The sequence below is a fragment of the Nipponia nippon genome, unplaced genomic scaffold, assembly GCF_047370975.1.
Source record: "Nipponia nippon isolate SJK-2023a ecotype South Korea unplaced genomic scaffold, ASM4737097v1 scaffold_1, whole genome shotgun sequence".
NCBI classification, from domain to species: Eukaryota; Metazoa; Chordata; class Aves; order Pelecaniformes; family Threskiornithidae; genus Nipponia; species Nipponia nippon.
Genome location: NW_028262290.1, coordinates 25,234,602 through 25,258,267, shown reverse-complemented (window position 1 = coordinate 25,258,267; position 23,666 = coordinate 25,234,602). Strand labels below are relative to the sequence as shown.

The window sequence follows — 23,666 nt, the reverse complement described above, 5'->3', positions numbered from 1 at the left end:
CTACAACCTTTCTCCTTTGATATTTTAAATCCTTTCAGCTTGTCTTTATGTTTTTTTTTTTTTTTTCATATTCTGAATCACAGATTTAGGTTGGAAGACATCTTTTGAGCTCATCTAATCCAAATGCCCTATTTAAGCAAGGTCAGCTGCAGCAGGTTGCCCAGGCCTGTGCCCAGTCAGGTTTGGAATATCTCCCCATACAGACGTTTCACAACCTCCCTGGGCAACCTGTTCCAGTGTTTGACCACCCTCACAGTAAAGAAGTGCGTTCTTGTATTCAAATGGAATTTCATATGTTTCAATTTGTGCCCATTGCCTCTTGTTCTGTTGGTGGGCACCACTGAAAAGAGCCTGGCTCTGTCTTCTTGGTTCCCTCCCATCAGGTATTTGTACCCATTGATGAAGCCCCTCCTGAGTCTTGTCTTCTGCAGGCTGAACAGTCCCAGCTCTCTCAGCCTCTCCTCATAGGAGAGATGCTACAGTCCCTTAACCATCTTCATGGCCCTTTGTTGGACTCTCTCCAGTATGTCCATGTCTCTCCTATACTGGGGAGCCTAGAAATGGACAAATACTCCAGGTGTGGCCTCACCAGTGCTGAGTAGAGGGGAAGGATCACCTCCCTACACCTGCTGGCAGCACTTCTCCTAATGTGCAGCCCACCAGGCTGTTGGTCTTTGCCATGAGGTTGCATTGCTGACTCATGCTCAGCTTGTCCACCAGGACCCCATCGTCTTTCTCTGCCAAGCTGCTTTCCAGCTGGGTGGCCCCAGCTTGTCTTGGTGCATGGGGGTTAGTCCTTCCCAGATGCAGGACTTTTCATTTCCTCTTGTTGAACTTCATAAGGTTCCCGCGTGCCTGTTTCTCCATTCGCTCTGAGTGGCAGCACAACCATCGTGTGTATCAGCCGCTCCTCCTAACTTCATATCATCTGCAGGTCTGTTGAGGCTGCACTCTGTCTAAGCATCCAGATCATTAATAGAGATGTTGAAGAGTACTGGACCAAGTATGGACTTCTAGGGGACACCACTAGTTACTGGCCGACAACTAGATGTTGTACAAGTAATCAAAACCCTCTGAGCTTGGTTGTTCAGCCGGTTTTCAGTCCACCTCACTGTCTGCTCATCCAGCCCGTACTTCATCAGCTTCCCTAAGACCTTATGGGAGACAATGTCAAATGCCTTACTAATGTCAAGGCAAACAACATCCACTGCTCTCCCCTCATCTACCAAACCAGTAATTTTGTTCTAGAAGGCCATCAGGTTGATCGAGCATGGTTTGCCCTTGGTAAATCCATGCTAACTATGCCAAGTCACCTTGTCCTTCTTATGTCTGGAAATAATTTGCAGAAGGATTTTCTCCTGTCACCTTGCCAGGGATCAAGGTGAGGCTGACTGGCCTGTAGTTCCCCACATCTTACTTCTTGCAGTTCTTGAAGACAGGAGTGACAATACCTTTCAAATATAATTGAGAGTGGCCTCACAATGACATCAGCCAGCTCTCTCAGCATTTGTGGGTGCAACCCATTAGGCCGCATGGATTTATATGTGTCCAGTTTGTTTAAGTGCTCCCTAACCTGGTCTTCCTCCACCGAGGGTATGCCTTCCTTGCTCCAGACTTTGCTTTTGAAATGTTCTGCTAGCATTTTGCAGGACAAAATCTCTCTCTTCTGTGGCCTGTATTCAGACCACATCCTTCTGTATATGGATCCAGGTACTGCCATGGCTGGATGCCCACTATCCACTCCACCTGGAGCTAAAACAATTGGAACCATTTTACATCACTGCCTTTTAGCTTTGTACTCATTTTGGACCACAGAGTTTCCATGGTTCCTAAGTGTAGCCTTTGGAAAGCTGAGAGCCTACGTAACCCTTTCAGCTGGAGATGATTAAGCCCTGAGCCTTGCTGAAGTTTCTGAAGAGACCACATTCGTCTGGCATAAACATGCAGTGTCTCGTATATGAAGGGCTTTCAGTTCTGCTCAAAATGGGAAGAGGAGCAATGGCAGCTCCCACTTTTCACTTAACATGCCAATGATTAGAAGTCCCTTTGAAGAAGTGAAACGTTGGAGTTGTATGTTTTTACACGGTCTTAAGAGCTTCACTTTTTAGGAGAATGTACTAAACATGAGGCTGCAGGAAGGGCTGGAATGAGACCATTCTGTGTCCTTTCCATGCATTCAAGATTTATAGGGTCAGAGAAATAAAATAGAGGGACTGAGGGACTGTAACCTTCTGATGAGCATTCTTGCCATCTTGGAAGGGCAAGGGGATTCCCAGATTCTTATCCCTAGTTCAGAAAATGGTTTTTTTGTACTAAAGAGCCATGGAATGAGATGCATTACTAGGGCTGGGAGAAAGGACTGTACTTCCTGAAAGTCTGTTTTCTTCCTATCTCATTTTGCTTTAAACTTCTACTCAAGAAATAAGGTGAATAATTAAATGCATCGAACAATTGTGACTGTCTTATTATTATATATTTTTTTTTTAATTTGGCTGGCACTGCGATGTTCGTTTGCTAAGTCTAACTAGTGAGATGTGCAAAAATCAGTAGTCTCTTTTCCCAGATGATTCACTGGGGTGATAAACTTAATGTTCCAGAGACTGGGACAACAGATGTGCTATTCTTTCCCTGAATTAGCAGTCGAGTGATTCCTGCATAGCAGTCCAAGTGAGTATGATGTTACTTTACCTAGCAGGGAATTATTTCTGAACGCTGCTAGCTTTTGGCCAGATTATGCTGGACTATTCAGGGAAAGCACAATAAATTACATTCCCATTCTTGTGTCCTTGCCCAGGGTTTGAATTTAGTTATGCTCCTCTTACAGTGCAGTGGCAGGTAGTGAAACACTGTGCATGGTGGGAGTATGTTACATCCACAAAAACTGTGGAAACATGTCTGTTCTCAGTGTTTAGTGGGAAATTCCTGGAAAAAAATGCAGCTCTTAAATGCAGCTACTCTGGGGCAGCCTTTGGAGTGAGGATGATGCTGGTTTTGAATGAGGCCAGGAAGAGTAAAGGAAATGTGATAACTGTGGTTTCATTTCTTCATTGAAAAAAATGAATGAAGTTGGTAGCTGGGGGCTCTTTGAGGTTGCCAATGCTAATTAAACAATCCCCCTGTGTTTTCTGTTTAAAAACTAAATGTATCAGCTTTGTCTGGTAGATTTTGCAAACTCTTAAACAAACAACCCCCCAAACCTTAAGTTTTTGAAACTAACTATACAAAGTTGTTGTATTACTCCACTCAGCAAGAATTTGTCTTATGGCAGAAATCAGATTATCTTGCTTGCTTCTTCGTGGATAATGAGCTTGGCAAAAATCAGAGAACGAGCATGGTCATCCTGAGAAAATTACTGATGTCTCTAGCAGAGGATGTCTGTGAGCATGTAATTAACTGGTCCAAAGGGAAGGAACATGGGGAAAGTACAGAGCTTAGCAGTAAAAATACACCAATACTCTCTGTGCAGTATAACCACAAATAAACAGTAACTCAGACTATAAAAGGCTTTCTGCAGTTCTCTGTCGGTGTCCTGAGATAACCCTAGAGTCTTCTGTTCCTGGTTGTGTAAGACCTTTGCCCTGTCTGTCTCGCAGAGAGAGAGGAAATCTGTGTGATAGATTTGTCATTCATAGATGAAATCACAGACGATTTTTGTTGTTCTTTTTGGAAAATGACACTTCACTGTGACAAGTTTGTTACTGCCTTGATCTCAAGTTTAGGGAACATTTGAATAGTTAAAGTGAATAGCTTAATATTCTTATATTGCTAAAGCTGTTGTTTATCTTGCTGCTTATGAAAAGACCCATAAAGACCTATGAAAGGCTGGCAGTTTGTACTGGTTATCATATGAGCTAGGCTTGGTGACTCCAAAAATTTTGTGTGTGTGTTTTTTTGGGGGGGGGTTGTTGTTGTTTGTTTTGTTGTTTTTTTTTTTTTTCCTTCTGGTGATTTATGGATGCCAGAAATGTGGTTTAATCCTTTCAGTCTTTCTGTGTCTTAATTCTGCATTGCACAGCCGGCGTTTCAGAGGTATCTTACGAATGCATGCCTGGTGGGTCACCCTCCCTTCTTGGGAGCTGATCAGACAGCTCTCACAAAAATGTTGTGGGTTGCCTCCTCTGTTTCCATTGATCATATAATCGTTAAGCTTGGAAAAGACCCTTAAGATCATCGAGTCCAACCGTTAACCTATCACTGCCAAGTCCACCACTAAACCATGTCCCTAAGCACCACGTCTACCCATCTTTTAAATACCTCCAGGGATGGAGACTCAACCACTTCCCTGGGCAGCCTGTTCCAGTGCCTGACTGCCCTTTTGGTGAAGAAGTTTTTCCTAATATCCAACCTGAACTTCCCCTGGCGCAGCTTGAGGCCGTTTCCTCTCGTCCTGTCGCTTGTTACTTGGGAGAAGAGACTGACCCCCACCTTGCTACAACCTCCTTTCAGGTAGCTGTAGAGAGCAACCAGGTCTCCCCTCAGCCTCCTCTTCTCCAGACTAAACACCCCCAGCTCCCTCAGCTGCTCCTCATAAGACTTGTGCTCCAGACCCTTCATCAGCTTTGTTGCCCTCCTCTGGACACGCTCCAGCACCTCGATGTCCTTCTGGTAGTGAGGGGCCCAAAACTGAACACAGTACTTGAGGTGCGGCCTCACCAGTGCCGAGTACAGGGGCACTATCACCTCCCTGATGAATCCATGCTTCTAAGTGCCTGTACGCTTAATATATGCAACATGGGGAATAAATACGAGGAGTTAGAGATCTGTGTGTGGTTGCAGAGCTATGATCTTGTTGGGATCATGGAGATGTGGTGGGATAGCTCACATGACTGGAATGCTGCAATGGATAGACACATGCTCTTCAGGAGGGACAAGCTGGGAAGAAAAGGAGATGGAGTTGCCCTTTATGTGAGAGAGCAGGTGGGGTGTTTGGAGTTCTGCCTGGGGTTGGATGATGAGCCAACTGAGAGCTTGTGGATAAGGATTAAAGAGCAGACCAATATGGGTGACATTGTAGAGGGTGTCTGCTATAGGCCACCTGATCAGGAAAAACAAGTAGATGAGGCCTTCTGTAGCTGGAAGTAGCCTTACATTCACAGGCCCTGATGCTCATGGGGGACTTTAACCATACCAATATCTGCTAGAAGATAGGGTATAGCAGGGTATAAGCAATCCAGGAGGTTCTTGGAGAGCGTTGATGATAACTTTCTGACACAGGTAATAGAGGAGCCAGCAAGAAGAGGTGCTCTGCTGGACCTCATACTTACAAGCAAGGAAGGGCTAGTTGTGATATGAAGGTCAAAGGCAGCCTTGGCTGCAGTGACCATGAGATAGTGAAGTTCAGGATCCTGAGAGCAGGGAGCCAGGCAAAAATCAAGATCACAGTGTTGGACTTCAGGAGAGAAGACTTTGACCTCTTCAAAATTCTGCTTGATAAGAGTCCTGTGGGATAAGGCCCTGGAAGAGAGAAGAGAATCCCAAGAAAGCTCAGTAATAATCAAGCATCACCTCCTCCAAGCTCAAGAATAGTCCATTTCAACTAGCAGGAGGTCAAACAAAGATGCCAGGAGGCCTGCATGGATAAACAAGTTGCTCCTGGCAAAACTCAGACATAAAAAGAAAGTGCACGGAATGTGGAAGCAGGGACAGGTGACCTGGGAGGAATATAGAGATGCTTTCTGAGCGTGCAGGGATGGGTTTAGGAAAGCCAGAGCCCACCTGGAGCTGAATCTGACAAGGAAAGTGAAGGGCAACGAGAAGGCCTTCTGTAAGGGCATAAGCAGCAAAAGAAAGACTAGGGAAAGGTGGGCCTGCTGCTGAATGGGGCAGGGGGCCTGGTGACACAAGACATGGAAAAGGTTGGGGAACTGAATACCTTCTTCACCTCAGTTTTTATTAGTACAGCCAGCCTTCAGAAATCCCAGGCCCTTGAGACGAGGGGGAAAGTCTGGAGCAAGGAAGACTTACACTTGGTGAAGAGGGTCAGGTCAGGGAATGCTTAAGAAAACTGGACATCCATAGGTCCATGGGCCCTGGTGGAATACATCCACAAGTGCTGAGGGAACTGGCTGATGTCATTGCAAGGCCATTCACAGTTGTCTGTGGAAGATCATGGCAATCGACAGAGGTACCTGAGCCCCACAAGAGAGCAAAAGTCACTCCTGTCTTCAGAAAGGGCAAGAAGGAGGACCCAGGGAACTACAGGCCAGTCAGCCTCGCTTCAGTCATGAAGATATGGAACAATGAATCCTGGAAATCATTTCCAGGCAGATGAAGGACAAGAAGATGACTGAGAGTACTCAGCATGGGTTTACCAAAGGAAGGTCATGCTTCACCAACCTGGTAACCTTCTATGGTGAAACGCCTGGCTTAGTAGTAGAGGGGAGAGTGATAGATATTGTCTTCCTTGACATTAGTAAGGCTTTTCACACTGTCTCCCATGAGATCTTCTTAGGGAAGCTGATGAAGTATGGGCTGGATGAGCAGACAGAGAGGTGGATAGAAAAGTAGCTGAACACCTTGGTTCAGGGGGGCTCTTGTCAATGTCTATAAATACCTGAAGGGAGGGTGCAAAGAGAATGGAGCCAGATTCTTGTCAGTGGTGCCCAGTGACAGGGCCAGAGGCAATGGGCACAAATTGAAACACGGGAGGTTCAGTCTGAACATCAGGAAACACTTTTTTACAGTGATGGTGACCGAGCTGGAACAGGTTGCCCAGAGAGGTTGTGGAGTCTCCCTTCTTGGAGATACTCAGAAGCTGTCTGGACATGGTTCTGAGCAGTCTGCTCTAGGTGGCCCTGCTTGAGCAGAGGGGTTGGACAAGATGACTTCCAGAGATCCCTTCCAACCTCAACCATTCTGTGATTGTGTGATCTACACTTTACTGACTTTGCAGAGGTTCTGCTTTCAAGTTACTAGTGCTTTTGTATAGTAACATCCAGGAAGGATAAGCATTCAAATTCTTAGTACCAACTAGACTCTTTACTGAGAGTAGTAGTTCAGCTCCTCCTAGCATGCTCAGCCATTGTTAAGGTGAAGCTTCTTTGAAAGAATAATGTGGATAAAAACCTGAGAAAAAATCAGAAGTGGCAACTGTACAAACTACCAAACTTACATCTGAATTTCCCAGATTTTTGTTTATCTCAACATGTTTCTTGAACAAGGGCAGGTCAAATGAGAAGTCCCTGCAACCTACACTGAGACAAAGATTTCTAGGTGGAAATATAAATACACTGAAACTAATAGAGAACAGGAGAGGAAATGGGTCAAGATATATACTAGATGCGATGTCAGAATTCATTGTCTGTTACTGTAACCTCATTATTTCAAAGGCTTATTTTTATTTATTTATTTTTAGCAAATGCTGGAAAATGGTCCAGAATGAACATCTTGAGAAAATAAGTTCATCTATTTGTGGTTCATTGTAGCAAACATAGGTGGAAAGGGGGTTTCTTAGCTTAGATCATTCAGAATGGAGCTTGCGTAAGCTTCAAATACAACTGTGGCACATGCTCCCAGAGGCACAAAAATGATGTAACCTCACCTTTACTCTCTCAGGAATTGGCTCAACTGCTGGTTTGCTGTGTGGCTTCTAGTGGTGGGAGTTAATTCAGGAATATCCTGCAATCAGTGTTCTGTGGTGATCAGGCTAGATAGATGCTCTGATCCCTTCTGGCATTATGATTTACAAAGCCATTTGGTTATTGTGAAACTTGGGTACTCCATAAAATGACTGAGAATTAATGCTCAATTGTCTGAAAATAAAGGAGGATTTTTTAAATTTTACATGTGAATATCATATGTGGATATAATATATGCAAATACATGTGTATATATGTACACACACTCATACCCCCCACCCCCCTTTGTACTGGCTTTCTGTATGCATAGAACATCATGAACCAAAAATACAAAGTGAGTATATTGTCATGATTCCTCAGGGCAGTGATTATAAAATGAAGAGTATAACTCTCCAGGAATACTAAATGAATACAAACAAGGAAGAAGAATAATGTGGAAATCTTAACAGCAAAAGCTTTTAGTAATACTTCTGCCATGCAGGTCTGATTTACCCATATTTTATCCATATTAGCCAGCTAATTAGTCCTTCCCTATTTGTAGAACAACTGTTTCCAAGAAAAACATCTTTTATAGAGTAGAGGCTAACATTTGCCTTTCGCATTAATATTTTTTAAGGCAAATTACATTCTTTTTGAAAAATATTGGTATTTCCATGAAAGTCCATGAAAATGGCAAAAGTGCTGAATCAAAATCTTTTTGGGCTAGTAGTAATTGTCACTTCACTTGGCTGTAACTAATCACTACTGTTTTTTTAAGTCTCATAATAGGTGCAGCTATAGAGCTGATTTAAAGGCTTTATTTCTTATTGCTAATTTTTATCATTCAAATTGCAGCCTGATTTAAATTCAAAGGAAAATGAAACAATTACATTTTCTTTTGTGTATAAAGACCTTAGTATTTTGGGTTTGGAGAATCATATTTCCTATGTTGTACAAGACCTTTGCAACTACAACTGATTCCAGAGGTTTTTTTGTCAGTTCAATTAATAATATAGACAAACCATTGTTTTTATGGGATTGAGAATTTTTAAGATCTTGATAATGAGAACTTTTAATGATAAGATAGATAAACTATAAAATGTTAACAAAGGTAACTCTTGGTATTCAACACAGGATCAGCACCCCTGGCGCTGCACCTCTCTACAGTGCTGCTGAAGTCAGTCCTTAAGAGATACACCAGTTAATAAGAAATTGTGTTTCTCTGGTAGTCATGGATTTATGAAATGAAGAAATTCATACTTTCTTCCTGGGGGCATTGGATCTAAATTGCTCTGACATCTTTCTAGTGCAATAGAAAGTGCTTTCCTGATTATGAAGGTAGAGATTAAGAAGCACTTTTATTCATGAATGGTTTAAGAAATTTTTTTGTCCAGATGTTTCATGTGAAGACATTTGATTTGGCACTTATGGCAAATCCTGCTCCTAGCAGAAAGGAGATGCAAAGCTCCTCCTGGATGGGAGCAGCCCTGGGTTTTGATTCAGTGAAGGATGTGATTATTTAAAGAGATGCAGCATTCCAAGGATGTTTATGAAGACCACAACAAAGATTGTGTCCAGCGGTCTAAGTCTTTTTCATTTGCTTTCAATAATTGTGTCTCCAAGTTGAGTTTACTTTCCTGCCAGTTCTGATCAAAGCATTTTCATGATAAACTGATTTCTTTTCATTTTGGTTTGTCTGCCAGTCCAAATAACAAAAGGTATTTCTGATAGCTGTATGATTTTTTTTTTTAATATTCCTTTTTTTTTTTTTTCTTTTTGTCTCTTCAGCAGGCCATCTGTGGAAAAGAAAAAAGAGAAAAAATGAAGTATGCATTCTTAATATTTTTCATGAATTTATTACCACAGTATGCTGGGAAATCTTTGAGAAGAGATGACAGTTACCCAAAAACGTTTGAAGACATTAAAAATGAGATAGCTGGCTATACTGATATTGCTAAAGCTATTATTGATCTTGCCGTTCATGGAAAAGCTCAGAACAGATCCTATGAAAGGTTAGCAGTTTTTGCCGATAGCATAGGACCTAGACTCAGCGGTTCAAAAAATTTAGATGCAGCCATCAAGTATATGTTCAGTGCCCTGCAGGAAGATGGGCTGGAAAATGTGCATCTGGAGCCTGTGAAAATACCACACTGGGAAAGAGGAGAAGAGTTTGCAATGATGCTGGAACCAAGGAATCACAGCATTGCTATTTTGGGGCTTGGGAGCAGTGTTGCAACTCCTCCAGAAGGTAACTCTTCCCTTTGGAATTAAGTATCACTTGTTTTTTAACGCCAAACTGTATTATACCCCTAACAACAACTTCTCTCAATGGACAAACTGAAGTTTTCTTCCTGCTATAATAGTTCTGCAAGACAAGATGCTATTTTTCTGGGACTTTTCTGGATGACATGGTGGTGAATGATGCAGTTCGGTTTAATTCAGTGTGGTTGAACTAGCTTGTAAAATTAGAGTTGATTCCTGAGCTCTCTGTTAAATCTATACCCTTTTGTTTAACGCTGCTGAACCTCATTTGCAAAGATTCTGCTCCTCCAGTGAGGTTGGTGGGCAACTTGTTCTTGTGATCTGGGGTTTTCCAGCCCTTCTTTTTTCATTTTGGCCAGAGAAGTTCTCCATGGGGTGTTGAGTTGACACGTGATTTCTGCTCTTCTTGCTGTGCCCTGTTCTGCCAAGCTCAGCACTTCATTCTGGCAAAAAACAAGACAGCAGGAAGAGGAGGAGAATCTCGTGCTGAGCTTGGAAAGTGCCAGCCCCTCGCTAAGCGTGGCAATTGGTATCTGTTTGTCTTTTCCTCCCCTCCACCTCCTCCCTCTTCTCTCTACTCGCTCTCTCATGCGCACTTTGGAAAGTCTTTGGCACTTACCTGTTACTGATCTGCGTGGTGTCTTTTAGCGGATCATGTGTGATACGTTACTTCGGGAACAAGAATGATTGTTCACTGGGTTCAGTAAAGTTCAGGTGTTTTGAGCCCCAAAATGTTAGCTTGCTTGCAAACAGATTTATAAGTTTCTGGTTTTGTAGGTGTTGATGTGGGGCTTTCTCAGGATTGCTATTTAAAGGCTGGATGACAGCCGCCTTCTGTGACTAGTCTCCATAAGTAACAATAGACTTATTCCTAGACCACTTCAAAAGCATTCTTATTTCTTTATGAGAAAATAAATTTAGTTTAGGAAGTAAAAGGTAACATGGTACTCATAAATTTTTTTAAGAATTGTACATTTTTGTGATAGTGAGCTTGTTTGAAATGAAACAAGTAATGTATAAAAGCTGTTTTGTTTAGAAAAAATATATAGTCCTTCAAAATACAACAAAGTAAAACTAGGTAATTTGAGATATGTTTGGAATAAATCTTATTTGGTTTGGGAAACCGCTACTGTAAATTTTGTCTGAGGTATTTCTGTCATATTGAGGTAAACACATGCCTAAAATGCAAAACTAAAACCATTAATAATATCTGTTTATCCCATTATATGTCTAAGGCTTAGTGCTTTGATAGGAGAATATTTACAACAAAGGTGAAACCTACAACTTATTTTATATCCTGTTCAGTCCTATTCCAAGCTTCCTAAAAAGGAAGCTAAAATTAAAATGGCATTTTAGGTGTTGAGCAAGTGTTACTGAACCTGCAAAGAGAACCTGTAATTTAATCTTGGCGAACAACTTCACATCCTGAGACGTCTGTTTTTCGCTTCTCTTTCTTAGCTGTGTAGTTATTTGGACTTGACTGGTCTTACTCCTAGGTTTGCCTGTTTGCATTTAGAGAGATACTGAATGTATGTGTTTAAAAATGCTCACAGAGGCTAATCATGTCCTTCTTTTTCATCTGTAAAGATCTTATTATACTGATGACTGAATGGTTGGGCTAGTACCTGTGGTTGGTGATGTATCGGAAGATAAAATTGTATTATCCAGCGCTGGTTTATCCTGAGTAATGTTAAAAAACCTACATTATCCTTCCTCACCTTTTTACTTTCCTCTGAGATCTGCTGTGTTTCTGAAGAGGTGTATGTGTTGGTGCTAGAAGACTGCATGGCAATGAGATCTCTCACAGAAGAGCGGGGCAGTTTCTCACAGTTGGTGGAATGATTTTGATTAAATTATTTACCTTCTGATTTAAAATCTATCCTACTGTTCATGGCTGTTATGATTCCTGTTGGTCTAATCACGCTCTCTGCAAGCTGTGACAGGTTTTCGTGCTGGAGGAGGTTATGTGGGGTAGCTGGTCCCTGGTGAGCTCTTGGCTCTTGTTCTTCCAATTGCTGGACCGGCCGCCTGGCTGACGGAAACGCCTGGCGAGAGCTGCTCGTCACCAGCCTCTCTGGGCAAGAGAATTGCAAGGTGTACTGCTCAGAAAAGCGCCTGTCCTAAAACTCGCACTCATCCCAAGCACAGAATAAAAAATGTGTGGTTAGACTATTAAAACCACTGCCTCATCACTTCCGAGGAATTCATTCTCAGATCCACTCCCTCCGCTCTAAGCAGCGACTGTCACCATGCCTTATTCCTGAGAAAAAGGAATAGGCGGCTGCCCTAAATCACATCGGAAATATTTGAACAATTTCCCTCAGTGAGGGAATATCGGCAGTTCTGATTTGTCTTGTTTTAGCCAAGAAGCTGTGGGAGTGTGAGTCATCCTGTAATCAAAACAATGCAATTCAATATGAGATGCTTGATGCTGCTTCTCCTGGCGTTGCGCTCCTGTTGCTGCACGGGATCAGGCCAGGGAGATTGACCGCTGCCGTGCCAAGCTTTGCCAGAGGGACGCGGTAAAGGCCGAGGACTGGCTTTCACATGTCGGCTCCATGATCTGGCCATTGGCACCTGGGTTCTGCCCAGGGGCAGAGACACCCTTCAGAGCTGCCTCTAAAGTGGACTGTGCAGGGGATCCCTGAAGGTGTTTGGTCTTAGCTTGACAGTTATTGCATGCTTTAAATCAGTGTTCCTATCAGGATACTTTTCAGACTCCTCAGTTTACAAACCACTGTCTCTGTAGAGCCCTGACAGATTCATCCCTTCCTTGACACTACCGATGCCTACTTAGAGCCAGAGGACAGCATTGGCTGGACTTTTTTAAGGTCTGGGCATGGGGTTAAGATGAGAAGGGGTGACACCCCTATCCCATCAGGAGGTACAGGAGACCATCTCTTGCTTTCTCATCTTCTCAGTTAATGTCCTGCATTCCTCCCTTCCCATTATGTGCCCCCAGGCTTGAAACCTGATGAGCTAAGAAAATAGGAAGCTTTGGCAGCAACTTAAGACGTTGCTTCTCTCTGGATGTGCTTAGCACTTCGTGCTGGACTTGGTGGCCCCCGGTGCCCTCAGAGCTCAGCTCCCTGAGCTAGTGCTCTGAAGCCTCTTTATTAACATGGCAATAGCCTAACAGCAGTTAGAAACCTGGCTTTGGGTGTTGGAAATTCAGGGTTTATTTTCCCTTCTGTCCATGGAAATTCAAACCAGTGTTTCCTAAGAGTGACCCAATGGCCAGAGCACATGCTGACGCTGCTCATTTTCCATTTCGGCATATGCCATGCGAGCGTGTGGAAAAAAAATCCACAATCCTTCGGGGCAGGAACAGGAAGCCCTAAACAGTAGCAGTATTTTAGCTGTGGAGCCCAAGCCAGCATTGACTCCAGGATACAAGGAGTGTCTCTTCCTGCAGGTCTTCTATCTAACCCAAAATCTTGTGGGATGTGCACAGAGCTTTGCCCGTTTATTGGATTTGCTGGGATTTGCCCACTTTGGCTCAGATATGAGTTTGGCATAGAGCTGGTTGGCTCACTCAAGGTTGGAACAGTTCTGATGATGTGCAGGAGGCTTTTCGGTACCTTGTGATCTTATGGGTAAAATCCGCATTTCCCTATTTTCTTCTTTAGGACTGGGCAACATGCCAGGGTGTCAAGTTTCCAGATTCAGTCTGATTTACACAGCAAAAAGGAGCAGCACAGAAAAGGTTATATTTTTTTATTGAAGAGGAAAAAAAAATTTTTCCCTTTCAATGTATCCCAAAATTTGAAGGTGTTGGGTCAAAGAGAAAGTTTTCACTGTCTTTGATCTCCTTACAAGGAGGGAGTAACTTTCATGCCTGTCTTAGCGACAGGGAGAGGAGAAACATTAAACACAGAGTGGCTTGAATTTCCAGAAGTCAGCAGAGATTGAAAATGGTCACCACCTCGAAGAAATGGTTTTCTAGGTAACAAACAGGGTTGAATGTTAGAAAGTGCTCAGTTTAGGGAGCTGACAAACTGGAGGTTTACCATATTTAGTCAATGTCCTTGTCTCATTTCCAGTGTTTCAACATTGGCAAAACATACAGATATATATAGAGAGACTGTGTTGATTTCTGGTAGTACTGATTATATTCCCCAAATTCTGAGGAAAATAGATATAATTGTTGCTTTGAGAATCCTATAATTGAAGGAAAGTAGTAGTTTAGCAGATGTTTGACCATAAAGTATCAAAGAATTCATATTTTTTGCATGTGTTTTAAAATGCACTCGTTTTTTTCCTGATGGGTGACCCTGCCCTTTCATTTTAAAGAAATACTGACAAGTAGAACAAACCCAGAATGCAGCCTGCCCGAAATGTCTCCTCAAAAAAGGAACAGTCTCTGGTTTCTAAGTACTGTTTGTTGCAGCAAAACTGAAATAATATAAATATGAAGTATTGGCAGACTTTTTCCTAGTTTTTGTGTTCAAGTCGTGGGGTTTTTTGTTTAACTATCAACAACATTTGGTCCAGTCTTGCTCTTATAGAAGGTGGTGGGAGTTTTGCCACTTAGATAACATGAAAATAGTTCCAGACTGTTTTTATAAAATGGTGATAATATGTGTCTCAAAGCTGTTGAAGGCGTGTGCTGTTGCTGTAGGCTCACAGTCTTTTTAAGCCAGGGATGCTGCTGAAAGAAGTGGTCTGGCCGCAGTCGTGGCTGGTGTATTTTTTCCCAGTGTTGACTCTCGTTTTTTGTTTCTTAGTGGTGAAGTAGATTAGGGAATTCATCTAGGTGAACAAAAGGCCAACAAAAAAGTTAATGTGTATCAGAGTAATTACCCTTGAGTTGCCAGCATCTTGGATGACCACTCACCTACTGGGAGAGGAGGAGATCCTTCTGGAGGGACTGGGGTACCCCCTTCGATGAGGGGTTCAGTGCTGAGAACAGGGGTTGGAGAGAGTCGTAGGCGTGAGAGCACAGTGCACAGCAAAGACCTCCTTCTGTCTTCACTGGGTCCCTGTTTTTCTATGTGGGAGGAGCTATTGATTCACATCTTGAGACCATGAGCCTCAGTATTGGGTGCCTGGATTGTTTATTATTCCTTCGAGCAGTGCTGCTTGTGGTATGATAATTATGCTACTGTTTTTCTTGGAATGTAAAAGATGACGTCCATGAAGGACCTCAGATGCTGTGGTGTTCAGTGGCCCAGTGTCTGGGCCAAAAGTTGCTTCAGTGGCATTTCAAAGATTTAGAGAGTAGGAGTAGCTGTGTGGCTTTGAGGTGGACATGCTGTCTGGGAAGGAGATGGGTTCCAGTCACTGCTTTAATCAATGTTCAAGTGAACTGTACAGATTGGCAACGGCAAAAAATTGAATTTTCAGGACTTGGCCCGTTTCAGTGTTGCTGAGTTGAGGGTGATTACCTCAAGGATGGTAAGCCCAGGCTGAAGCTCCTGCCTCACACTAATGGAGGCAGGATTTGAGTGTGATTTTCTGCATGTGTGGGGAACGCATGCGCAGCTGAGTGGCGCTGCCACCTTCCCTCCCAGGGGACAGCCTGCAGCGACTGGCCTCTTGACTCGCTAAGGAGGGAATGGTTGCCCTCGGTACTTTCTGTCTTAGATACCTGTGTGCTCTGAAACTGGCTCTTCTGGATCCTGTTCTTGGGTGCCTGATTCTCCCCAGACATTGCATAGCAAGCCTGTGTCCTGCGCAGGGCTGCTTCGGGGAGAACCAGACCTGTTGCCCTGCTCTTTTGGTGTCCAAGGCTTCATGCCTGGGTTTGAGTCCAACCCCTTTGCTGCTAGGATTTACTGCTGCACAGTAAGCAACATGTTATAGAAACCAAACCGTTCTAATGAGATCCAGTACTTGCTGGAAATAGTAAGTCATATTTGTCAAAAATGTAACTGTTATATAGTGTTTATTTTTCTCTGTGTTCTTCTTAAAGAACAGAGTAATAGGTTTAGTCTCTGTGCTGTGCATCAGAGCTGAATAGCCTCATATCCTTTTGGATAACTCTCCTATGCAATTTTAGTTTCATGAAGTAATTCTCTTTGCTGTTCCACAGAGTAGGTGAGGTCACATTTTCCAGAAGTATATTCCTATTTTACAAAATCTTTCTTCCTGATAAAAGCCGCCTTCTTCGTTCCACAGTTCCCCTGATATATTTAATCTTCTCTTCATATTATAATTCTTACATCAATACATATTGATATGTGTTGATAGAGCAAATGTGTTTCTAGGTGTTAAAGTATTTTAAATTTTCAGTACAAGCTAATAATTTTTGAGGGAGAAAAAAAAAAAGTGATGATATGAATCTTCGATTTGCTTCAGCCTGACACCAAGCCTTAATTTGATGAGTTCATGATGGACCCAGAATTTGGGTTTGTTTTTCTGAAAATCTTGTTGAATCATGTGGGGCGTTGGGGGAAAGCTGTACTAATTGCTGGAGAGAGCTCAAAAGCAACATGTTTTTAAGAGGTAAGCTAGAAGTTGAGGGAAAGAATGTTCTCTGGGCTGATTTTAGGGGATGCTGAACCTAAATAGGATATAATGCCAGGTCTCCAATCTTACTTAGTTTTCAAGAATATATTTGCCTTTTCCCTCTACTCTCCAAACCCTTATTTTCTTTGACCTGTCTCAACAACTACTTTTCTTCTCTATCTCCAGACATATATATCTACTTTTTCCCCATTGCATGCTTCATCTTCTTAGATCCTCATCCAGGAGTATTGATCCTGGCACATACTCTGGTTCTGTGCAGTGTGATGTGGCATCCAGGGTCCCAGACTGCCATCTTTACAGGAGAACTGCACATCCCAGCTGCTACGTTATAACTTCATGTGTGCAGATCTTTCTTGTGACCCATGCAAAAAAAAATTCTAGGTTCTCTGTAACTCTGTGAAAGAAGCTACCTTGCGAACAGGCACAAGACAGTGCATGTGGGCCATTTCTGACAGAAGTAGAGGCATGGTACTTTTATCCTGGGGAGGTGGTCAAGTCTGAAAGGCAACTGGATTAGGCAGGCCAAGGTCAGAAAAGCTTGGGGTGCTTAGGGTCGGCATGTAGTACAGTATACCTTGATGCGGCACTTCCAGGCTAAATTAGCTTTGTGGGAGAGCTGAGGTGGAAGTGGAGAAATCTGAGAAGTGGGAGCCATCCAGTAGACAAGAAATGAGGGAATAAACATGGTCTGATGTCACTAGCTTGCAAGGCAGGGCTGCGATTATCAGGTAGGCTTCGTGCCCTGCTCTCATGGTGTGTTGCTGCTCCTACTCTTCCTTTGTCTTCTTCTTGGTTTCCTGGTCCTGGTGTCCTGATGCCTGGTTCTGATGAATGGGGAGGTAGCACTCTATCTCCCTCTTGCTATCATGACTGCAGAGGCCAGGACGTGTTTCAGGTATGTTCCTCCCCAGTTCCAAAATCTCCACCAGTACCAGAACAGTTAGATGTGTTGTTGACTCTCTGTGTTGATATTTCAGGCAGTATTTTATGCTTAGGATGCAAAAATTTTAAATATATAACACACAGGGAAGTTTAGCAGAGACTTAGTTGATGTAGTTTCCAGCTTTGTTGTGTCTAGACCTAAAAATACCATATTTTAATTGTTTTAAGCAAAAATTGCCTTGCCCATCAGATTATTTATTTGACAGTGGCAGCTTCAGTGCATGTGGATCAGCAGCATCGCTATTCCATAGCGTGATTTGTAAGAGAAATCATAATTCTGATGTTAACACAGTGTGAAGTAAATGAAATTTGGAAGGTATGTAGGGGTGAGTTGTTCACTTGCTGTTATTGAAAAAAAATTATTGTCGAATTAATGATGGCTGCATTTGGTTTTGTAACGAGATCTCCAAGGGACTGTTGCTGTTAACTGGATGGAAAAACGAGACTGGGAGGGAAAAAAAAAAAAGACAGTAATGCCACAATTGACTAATCAGGAATATTTCTTTCTGCCTTTGCTAAATTATTCCTTTAATACAGCATTTGATTGTAACTAACTAGGTTGAACTTCTGTGTGTTTATGAGCTGAGTGTTTCTAGGATAGTAATAAATAAAAACCAGTAGAGACTGGGTTCCCAAATCTCAGGAATTCCTGAAACTCAGTATGGTGAAGTCTTGCCATGCCTTGCTCTGGTGTGGCCAAGAGCAGCAACAATATTCTGTATGAAGTTTCCTTGATGTTTTAGTAGAGATTCATCAGTTTTTAAAATCTGATAGTAGGGTGGTTTTTCCCTTTTTTTCTTACCCTTCTCTGAAACCTGTTACTGATGCAGACACATGCATAGCTGCAGATACTAAAATGGCTTAAATGTTCACTGCATTTAATCTTGAGGAGAATAAGTTACCTCATGGGGAATTCCCTTTGAACTAATCTACTTCTGGCATGATTGCTGGCAGGTAAGCAGCTGCTAGGAGGTGACTCTCCAGACAGAATTGCTCATGCCAAGAATCAGACTTCTGATGTATGGCAATGTTGCAGACAGCTGATTTACAGGTGCTTTTATGTATATTTATTTATTTATTTATTTATTTATATATATATATAAATAAAAAATTGGACTTTCTGTAGCTAATAAAGAGTAACTGGAATCAGTCTTGCCTTCGTCCTGCCTGTGACAGATTTTAGACCTTGCTAATGCATACTGTGCTATTTATTTCAACTGACAGCATGATCATCAAAGTTGTGGCATATCCAAGTGTTTAGATAGAAACGTACATTTCTGTGTACAGAGGACTTTGTAATATATAATTTTGTTGGTAATTGAAGGTTACCTGCTTGTTCCCACCATTAACACCCTTCCTGTACCTTAATTCTCAGAAATTACAGGGTATAATTTACTGTTTAATATGAGAAATGAGAGGAAGCCCATGGTACTACATAGATTCTTTCGCTCACTGGCTCAATGCAGCAATATGTATAATGGTTCACATGGTGAGTACAAATAAATAGTCTTCAGCTTCATGTACTCAGCCAAGTTTATCATGTTTGTAATTCTGTCTTCTATGCTTCATGCCCTTTACTTAGCTAATTCCCCAAATGCTCCGTATTCATCTCTTGGACTGCGTGGGTTATAATCTTTGTATTTTGCTTAAGTAAGCAGGCAATCCGACTCCCTCCTTACATGGGTTTTCTGAAGGCTTCTGTTCAATAATGCACAGCCAAGCTCTGGATCAGATAATGATAGGAGTAAGAAAGAGAGAGAACAGTTTTCAACATGGGAAGCAGAGCCATGAGGCACTGAATTGGTAGGAGATGCTAGGGGTAGAGGTCGGTTAATTTGCTTAAAGGTTCAGTAAGGTGAGCCATTTCCCACTTTGAAAAGGAATAACTCATTCCCCTTAAACTGATAAACTGTTGGGTTTTTTGTTTTCATTTCTCCCTTTGCACAGGAGGTCTTAGGGTGGTTTGTGTATGTGTGTCCACATATTTATTTAAGATAACCATTGCTCTTGTCACTTCAGTAGGTGAGACTGAAATGGTATAAAATGGGACTAAAATGCAAATGAGACATTGAATTAGTCAGAAGTTACACAAGAGTGAAGTTTTATTTTGTTACAGAAAGCACTGTGATTAATACTTTTTGTATACTGTGCTGCCATTAAGTTAAACTTGCAGAGAGAACCTTCGTTTTGTTTTGTTTTGTCAAAGGATGGCTTTATTTAGCTTCTTTGGGAACATTCAAAAGCAGAGATACTGGGCTGGAGTTTGCCGCTCTGTGTTCTTTTCCTTAACTTTAATTCCCACAAAGCTCACTGTACAAACTCCTGATGCCTGTGGTCTAGGGAGGGCCATAAATGTACTTCTCCATGATATTTCTTAAGGATTATAGATAGTTGCTAGCTTTCTGTAGCATTCTTTAAAAATCATTCAGAGTTGGTGTTTGTTCATTAATGCAGTAAAGTAATGCCAAGAGGAGTTAAACTCCTCGCTTCCCTTGGCGAACAGGCACTAATAAGACATGTGCCCTTCCAGTGCCTGCTGCATGATCCAAGTGGAGCATTGGGGAGAACTAATACGAAATACGGATTGCAGTATCAACCTACTGAGACCATGACTTTTCTGGTGGAAAATGAAATTTTGCAGATAGCTGGCTTTATTTCTAGTGGCACGGTTCCATACCCAGAATGATCCTGTCGCTGGGATACTCCTTAGGTAGGCAGCTGAACCTGCAGTTCATTAGAAGCAGCTGGAGTCTGTTAGCACACTCATCTACCTGCCAACAACAACTAGTAAAATTTGAAGGTGATACTCTGGCTTGGCTCTCTGTGCCTCTTTCTGTAAAGCAAAGAATCTGAATAGTTATTTAGTTAAAATTTTTACACCCTCACACTAGGTTAGTTCTGTAGCTAAAACTCATGGGCTTTTATCATAGAACCATAGAATCGTTAAGGTTGGAAAAGACCCTTAAGATCATCGAGTCCAACTGTTAACCTGTCACTGCCAAGTCCATCACTAAACCATGTCCTCAAGCACCACATCTATCTGTCCTTTAAATACTTCCAGGGATGGAGACTCAGCCACTTCCCTGGGCAGCCTGTTCCAGTGCCTGACTGCCCTTTCGGTGAAGAAGTTTTTTCTAATATCCAACCTAAACCTCCCCTGGCGCAGCTTGAGGCCAGTTCCTCTCGTCCTATTGCTTGTTACTAGGGAAAAGAGACCGACCCCCACCTCACTACAACCTCCTTTCAGGTAGTTGTAGAGAGTTATAAGGTCTTCCCTCAGCCTCCTCTTCTCCAGGCTAAACAACCCCAGTTCCCTCAGCCGCTCCTCATAAGACTTGTGCTCCAGACCCTTCCCCAGCTTCGTTGCCCTCCTCTGGACACGCTCCAGCACCTCGATGTCCTTCTGGTAGTGAGGGGCCCAAAACTGAACACAGTACTCGAGGTGCGGCCTCACCAGTGCCCAGTACAGGGGCACGATCACCTCCCTGGTCCTGGTGGCCACACTATTCCTGATACAAGCCAGGATGCCATTGGCCCTCTTGGCCACCTGGGCACACTGCTGGCCCCTGTTCAGGTGGCTGTCAACCAACACCCCCAGGTCCTTGTCTGCCACGAAGCTCTCCAGCCACTCCTCCCCCAGCCTGTAGCGTTGCATGGGGTTGTTGTGACCCAAGTGCAGGACCCGGCACTGAGCCTTGTTGAACCTCATACAGTTGGCCCCGGCCCATCGATCCAGCCTGTCCAGGTCCCTCTGTAGGGAGTACTGCTGTAGCAGTAGATGTCTCTTGCTCTTAGTGGTGCATGCTTAAAAAAAACAAACTCTTTTGCATGAAACAGTTTCTTTAAGGTTTTGAAATATACTGGAGTTGGATCTTAAAGAAACCATGAGCCTGGATACACTGGTGCTGGGAGAGAAGATCTTCCTGTTTTTCTATCAGTTCTTCTCATGTATTGCAGTCTCAAATACAACTCTCTGAAATGTTCTCCAAATAAGTCTTATACCACAGAAAAATAAAAAAAAAAAAAAGAAAGAGGACTGTCAAGGAGAAACATTTTCTTCTTAAAAACATGATAGGTTGACTTCTTTGACAAATCCTTGCTAGACATTTGTTACTAGTTTTAGTTTTCAGTGATGTATTTTGTGGCTTTTAGGTGAAATATACAACACTAAAATTTCAGGCATCTGTTGCTTCTTCTTTATTTAGAAGAAAAGTACCAGCCCACGTTGTTAAGCAGTTTCTACTTATCTCCGTAACCAATCAACAAAATTGGATTTTAAGCATAGTGCTCATTTTAATGAATTACTTCTTAAATGCTGTGAAATATTGTTCCTCAATTAATATTCTAAAAAGTTGGATGGATTCTCTGGCTTTGGGAAAAACTACTTATCTGTAAAATCCTTTGTTTTTTCAAGCAAGATAATACAGCAATTTAAAACTATTCCAACTATTAAAAACAAAGAGCTGGGTGGGATCTAACTTACCGTGTGTGAGTAGTTCTGCAGAAGTACCTGCCTGTGTTCTCTGTATCATAACTGGGAAAGATGGGTTCCTGGGAAAACTCACAGAAGGACATCCAATAGAACTGTGGTATTCTCCTGAATTAAATATGAAGATTTTTTTTTATTCTTATTTATAAGCATACTGCAATATTTGTTGAAACTGCAGAGCTTTAATTTTATTTCAGTGAAATGGATGAAATAATTTTATAAGTGTTTTAGTCTAAAAATATGTGTTTCCAGTTGTCTTATGTTAAGCTAAGTTGTTTAGCAACATATCAAAACAATTCCATGAAAAGATTACTATCGTTTTTTATTAATCCCATAGGCAGCCTTTGCAAATGTTTTTGTACTATAAATGATTGCAGTGAGGTGTTAAAGCACATGCAGAGAACAGAATTCCCTCAGTGTATCCTTCTTGCCCCTTAAGCTATGTTTTAATACCAGCCTGATAGCATGGTTTAGAGAATGGTGTGTACTTGGTTCAGAGTGCTATTACAGCTATTTAGTACCAATCCCTGATGAAGCATTTTACATAGTCTTCCTTTTCCAGTGAGAAGTTAAATCTGTTTTCTTCTGTTCTGCACAGTCCATGCTTTTCTGCCTGCTAAAACTAGCTGTAGGAGAGTTGTAGGAAAGCAAATGTTAAAGCCACTGTAATACTTTCTTTCAGGAATTACGGCGGAAGTCATAGTGGTAGCCTCTTTTGAAGAACTGCATAAAAGAGCTCAGGAGGCCAAGGGGAAGATTGTTGTCTACAACGAACCTTTCATCAATTATGGTGAAACTGTGCGATACAGGTCACAGGGAGCAGTGGAAGCTGCTAAAGTTGGAGCAGTGGCATCCCTTATTAGATCCATTGCTTCTTTTTCTATTCATAGGTAAGCATTTTTCTCTTTTCTCCCTGTGACTCACATTTCAGCCTTAAGTTCACATGTCATTGCTGGGCAGGCATTTTTGTTCTCTATGACTTAAATGTTGCCAGTTACGAGTGGGTGTTCAGTTTTGAAATTATTGGCTGCACAATAGTTCTTTTCCCCTGTGCTTTGTCATTCTTTCGAAATGTTTTCATTTTTTGTTACTGATCCAAATTTTGATATTTGTTTTAAAGAACCTCCTGCATTGTCAAGGCTGCCATAAATATTCTGAGATCAACCAAAATCAAATGTCTTTGGTGACAACATGTACCAGACTGTCAATGATGATATGAACTGGTCATTCTGTATATTTGACTAGAATGTAAGTGTACGGTTTCTATTGTATTTGTCATTTTACTAGCACGAGGCTGACTTGTACTAGATGAAGGAGTAGTCTGCTTTGAATGTAATTATTTTGAACACCTTAACAGTAAGGTTTGTAATTCTCACTCTGCTTTTTAAGTCAGGTAGGTTGAAATAATGATTTCTTAAAAATTAAGTGGTTTTAGATGTCTTAGTATGTTACTTATTATATATAGTTTTACAATTATGAAATGAGCATTTTTAGTTTTCTGTGAGGTGCTGTATTTTGTAATATTGTTCTCTTTTTGGACCATATATATTCAGGGCAGTACAGGCCATTTATTCCTCTTCCTAGTTGCTTAGTGACTCTACGCAGAGAAGAGTCATCAGCAGTAGCTAACTTGACCCTGAATGTGTGCCACATCATAAACTGGAATCGTGTTCTGTTTGGATAACGCCATGGTTTCTTTTTGATCTGTGTACCTAGGTTTTCTTTCTACAGAAGTCCAGGCTGGGAAGTGGGAAGGGGTGGTATGGCTTTGGGTCTTGCTTGAGGCTGGAACTGGGAAGTGACTGGGGCAGGCACTTGGAAGCGTGCTTGATTCTACCATTTCAGACAAAACATAAGTGGTCACATCTCAGCAGTGTGCAAGCATCACCATTTGTGATGCTTCAAAAAGTTTGAGAAATGCAGTAATGCCAGCTAACTGTATTGGA

General features: G+C 42.1%; 1 protein-coding gene across 5 annotated transcripts in view; it reads left to right on the top strand.

Annotated features, from left to right (window-relative positions):
• Positions 1-23,666, top strand: part of CPQ (carboxypeptidase Q) — a 167,657-nt gene that overhangs the window by 15,515 nt on the left and 128,476 nt on the right. For 3 of the 5 annotated variants that reach the window (XM_087734969.1, XM_087734961.1, XM_087734986.1), the window contains 2 exons: positions 9,345-9,804; positions 22,403-22,610. In XM_087734969.1, the coding sequence (XP_087591095.1) occupies positions 9,378-9,804; positions 22,403-22,610 (635 nt within the window). In that variant the 5' untranslated portion in view covers positions 9,345-9,377. The remainder of the gene's footprint in view (positions 1-9,344; positions 9,805-22,402; positions 22,611-23,666) is intronic. The other 2 variants (XM_087734979.1, XM_087734994.1) reach the window with 1 other exon arrangement.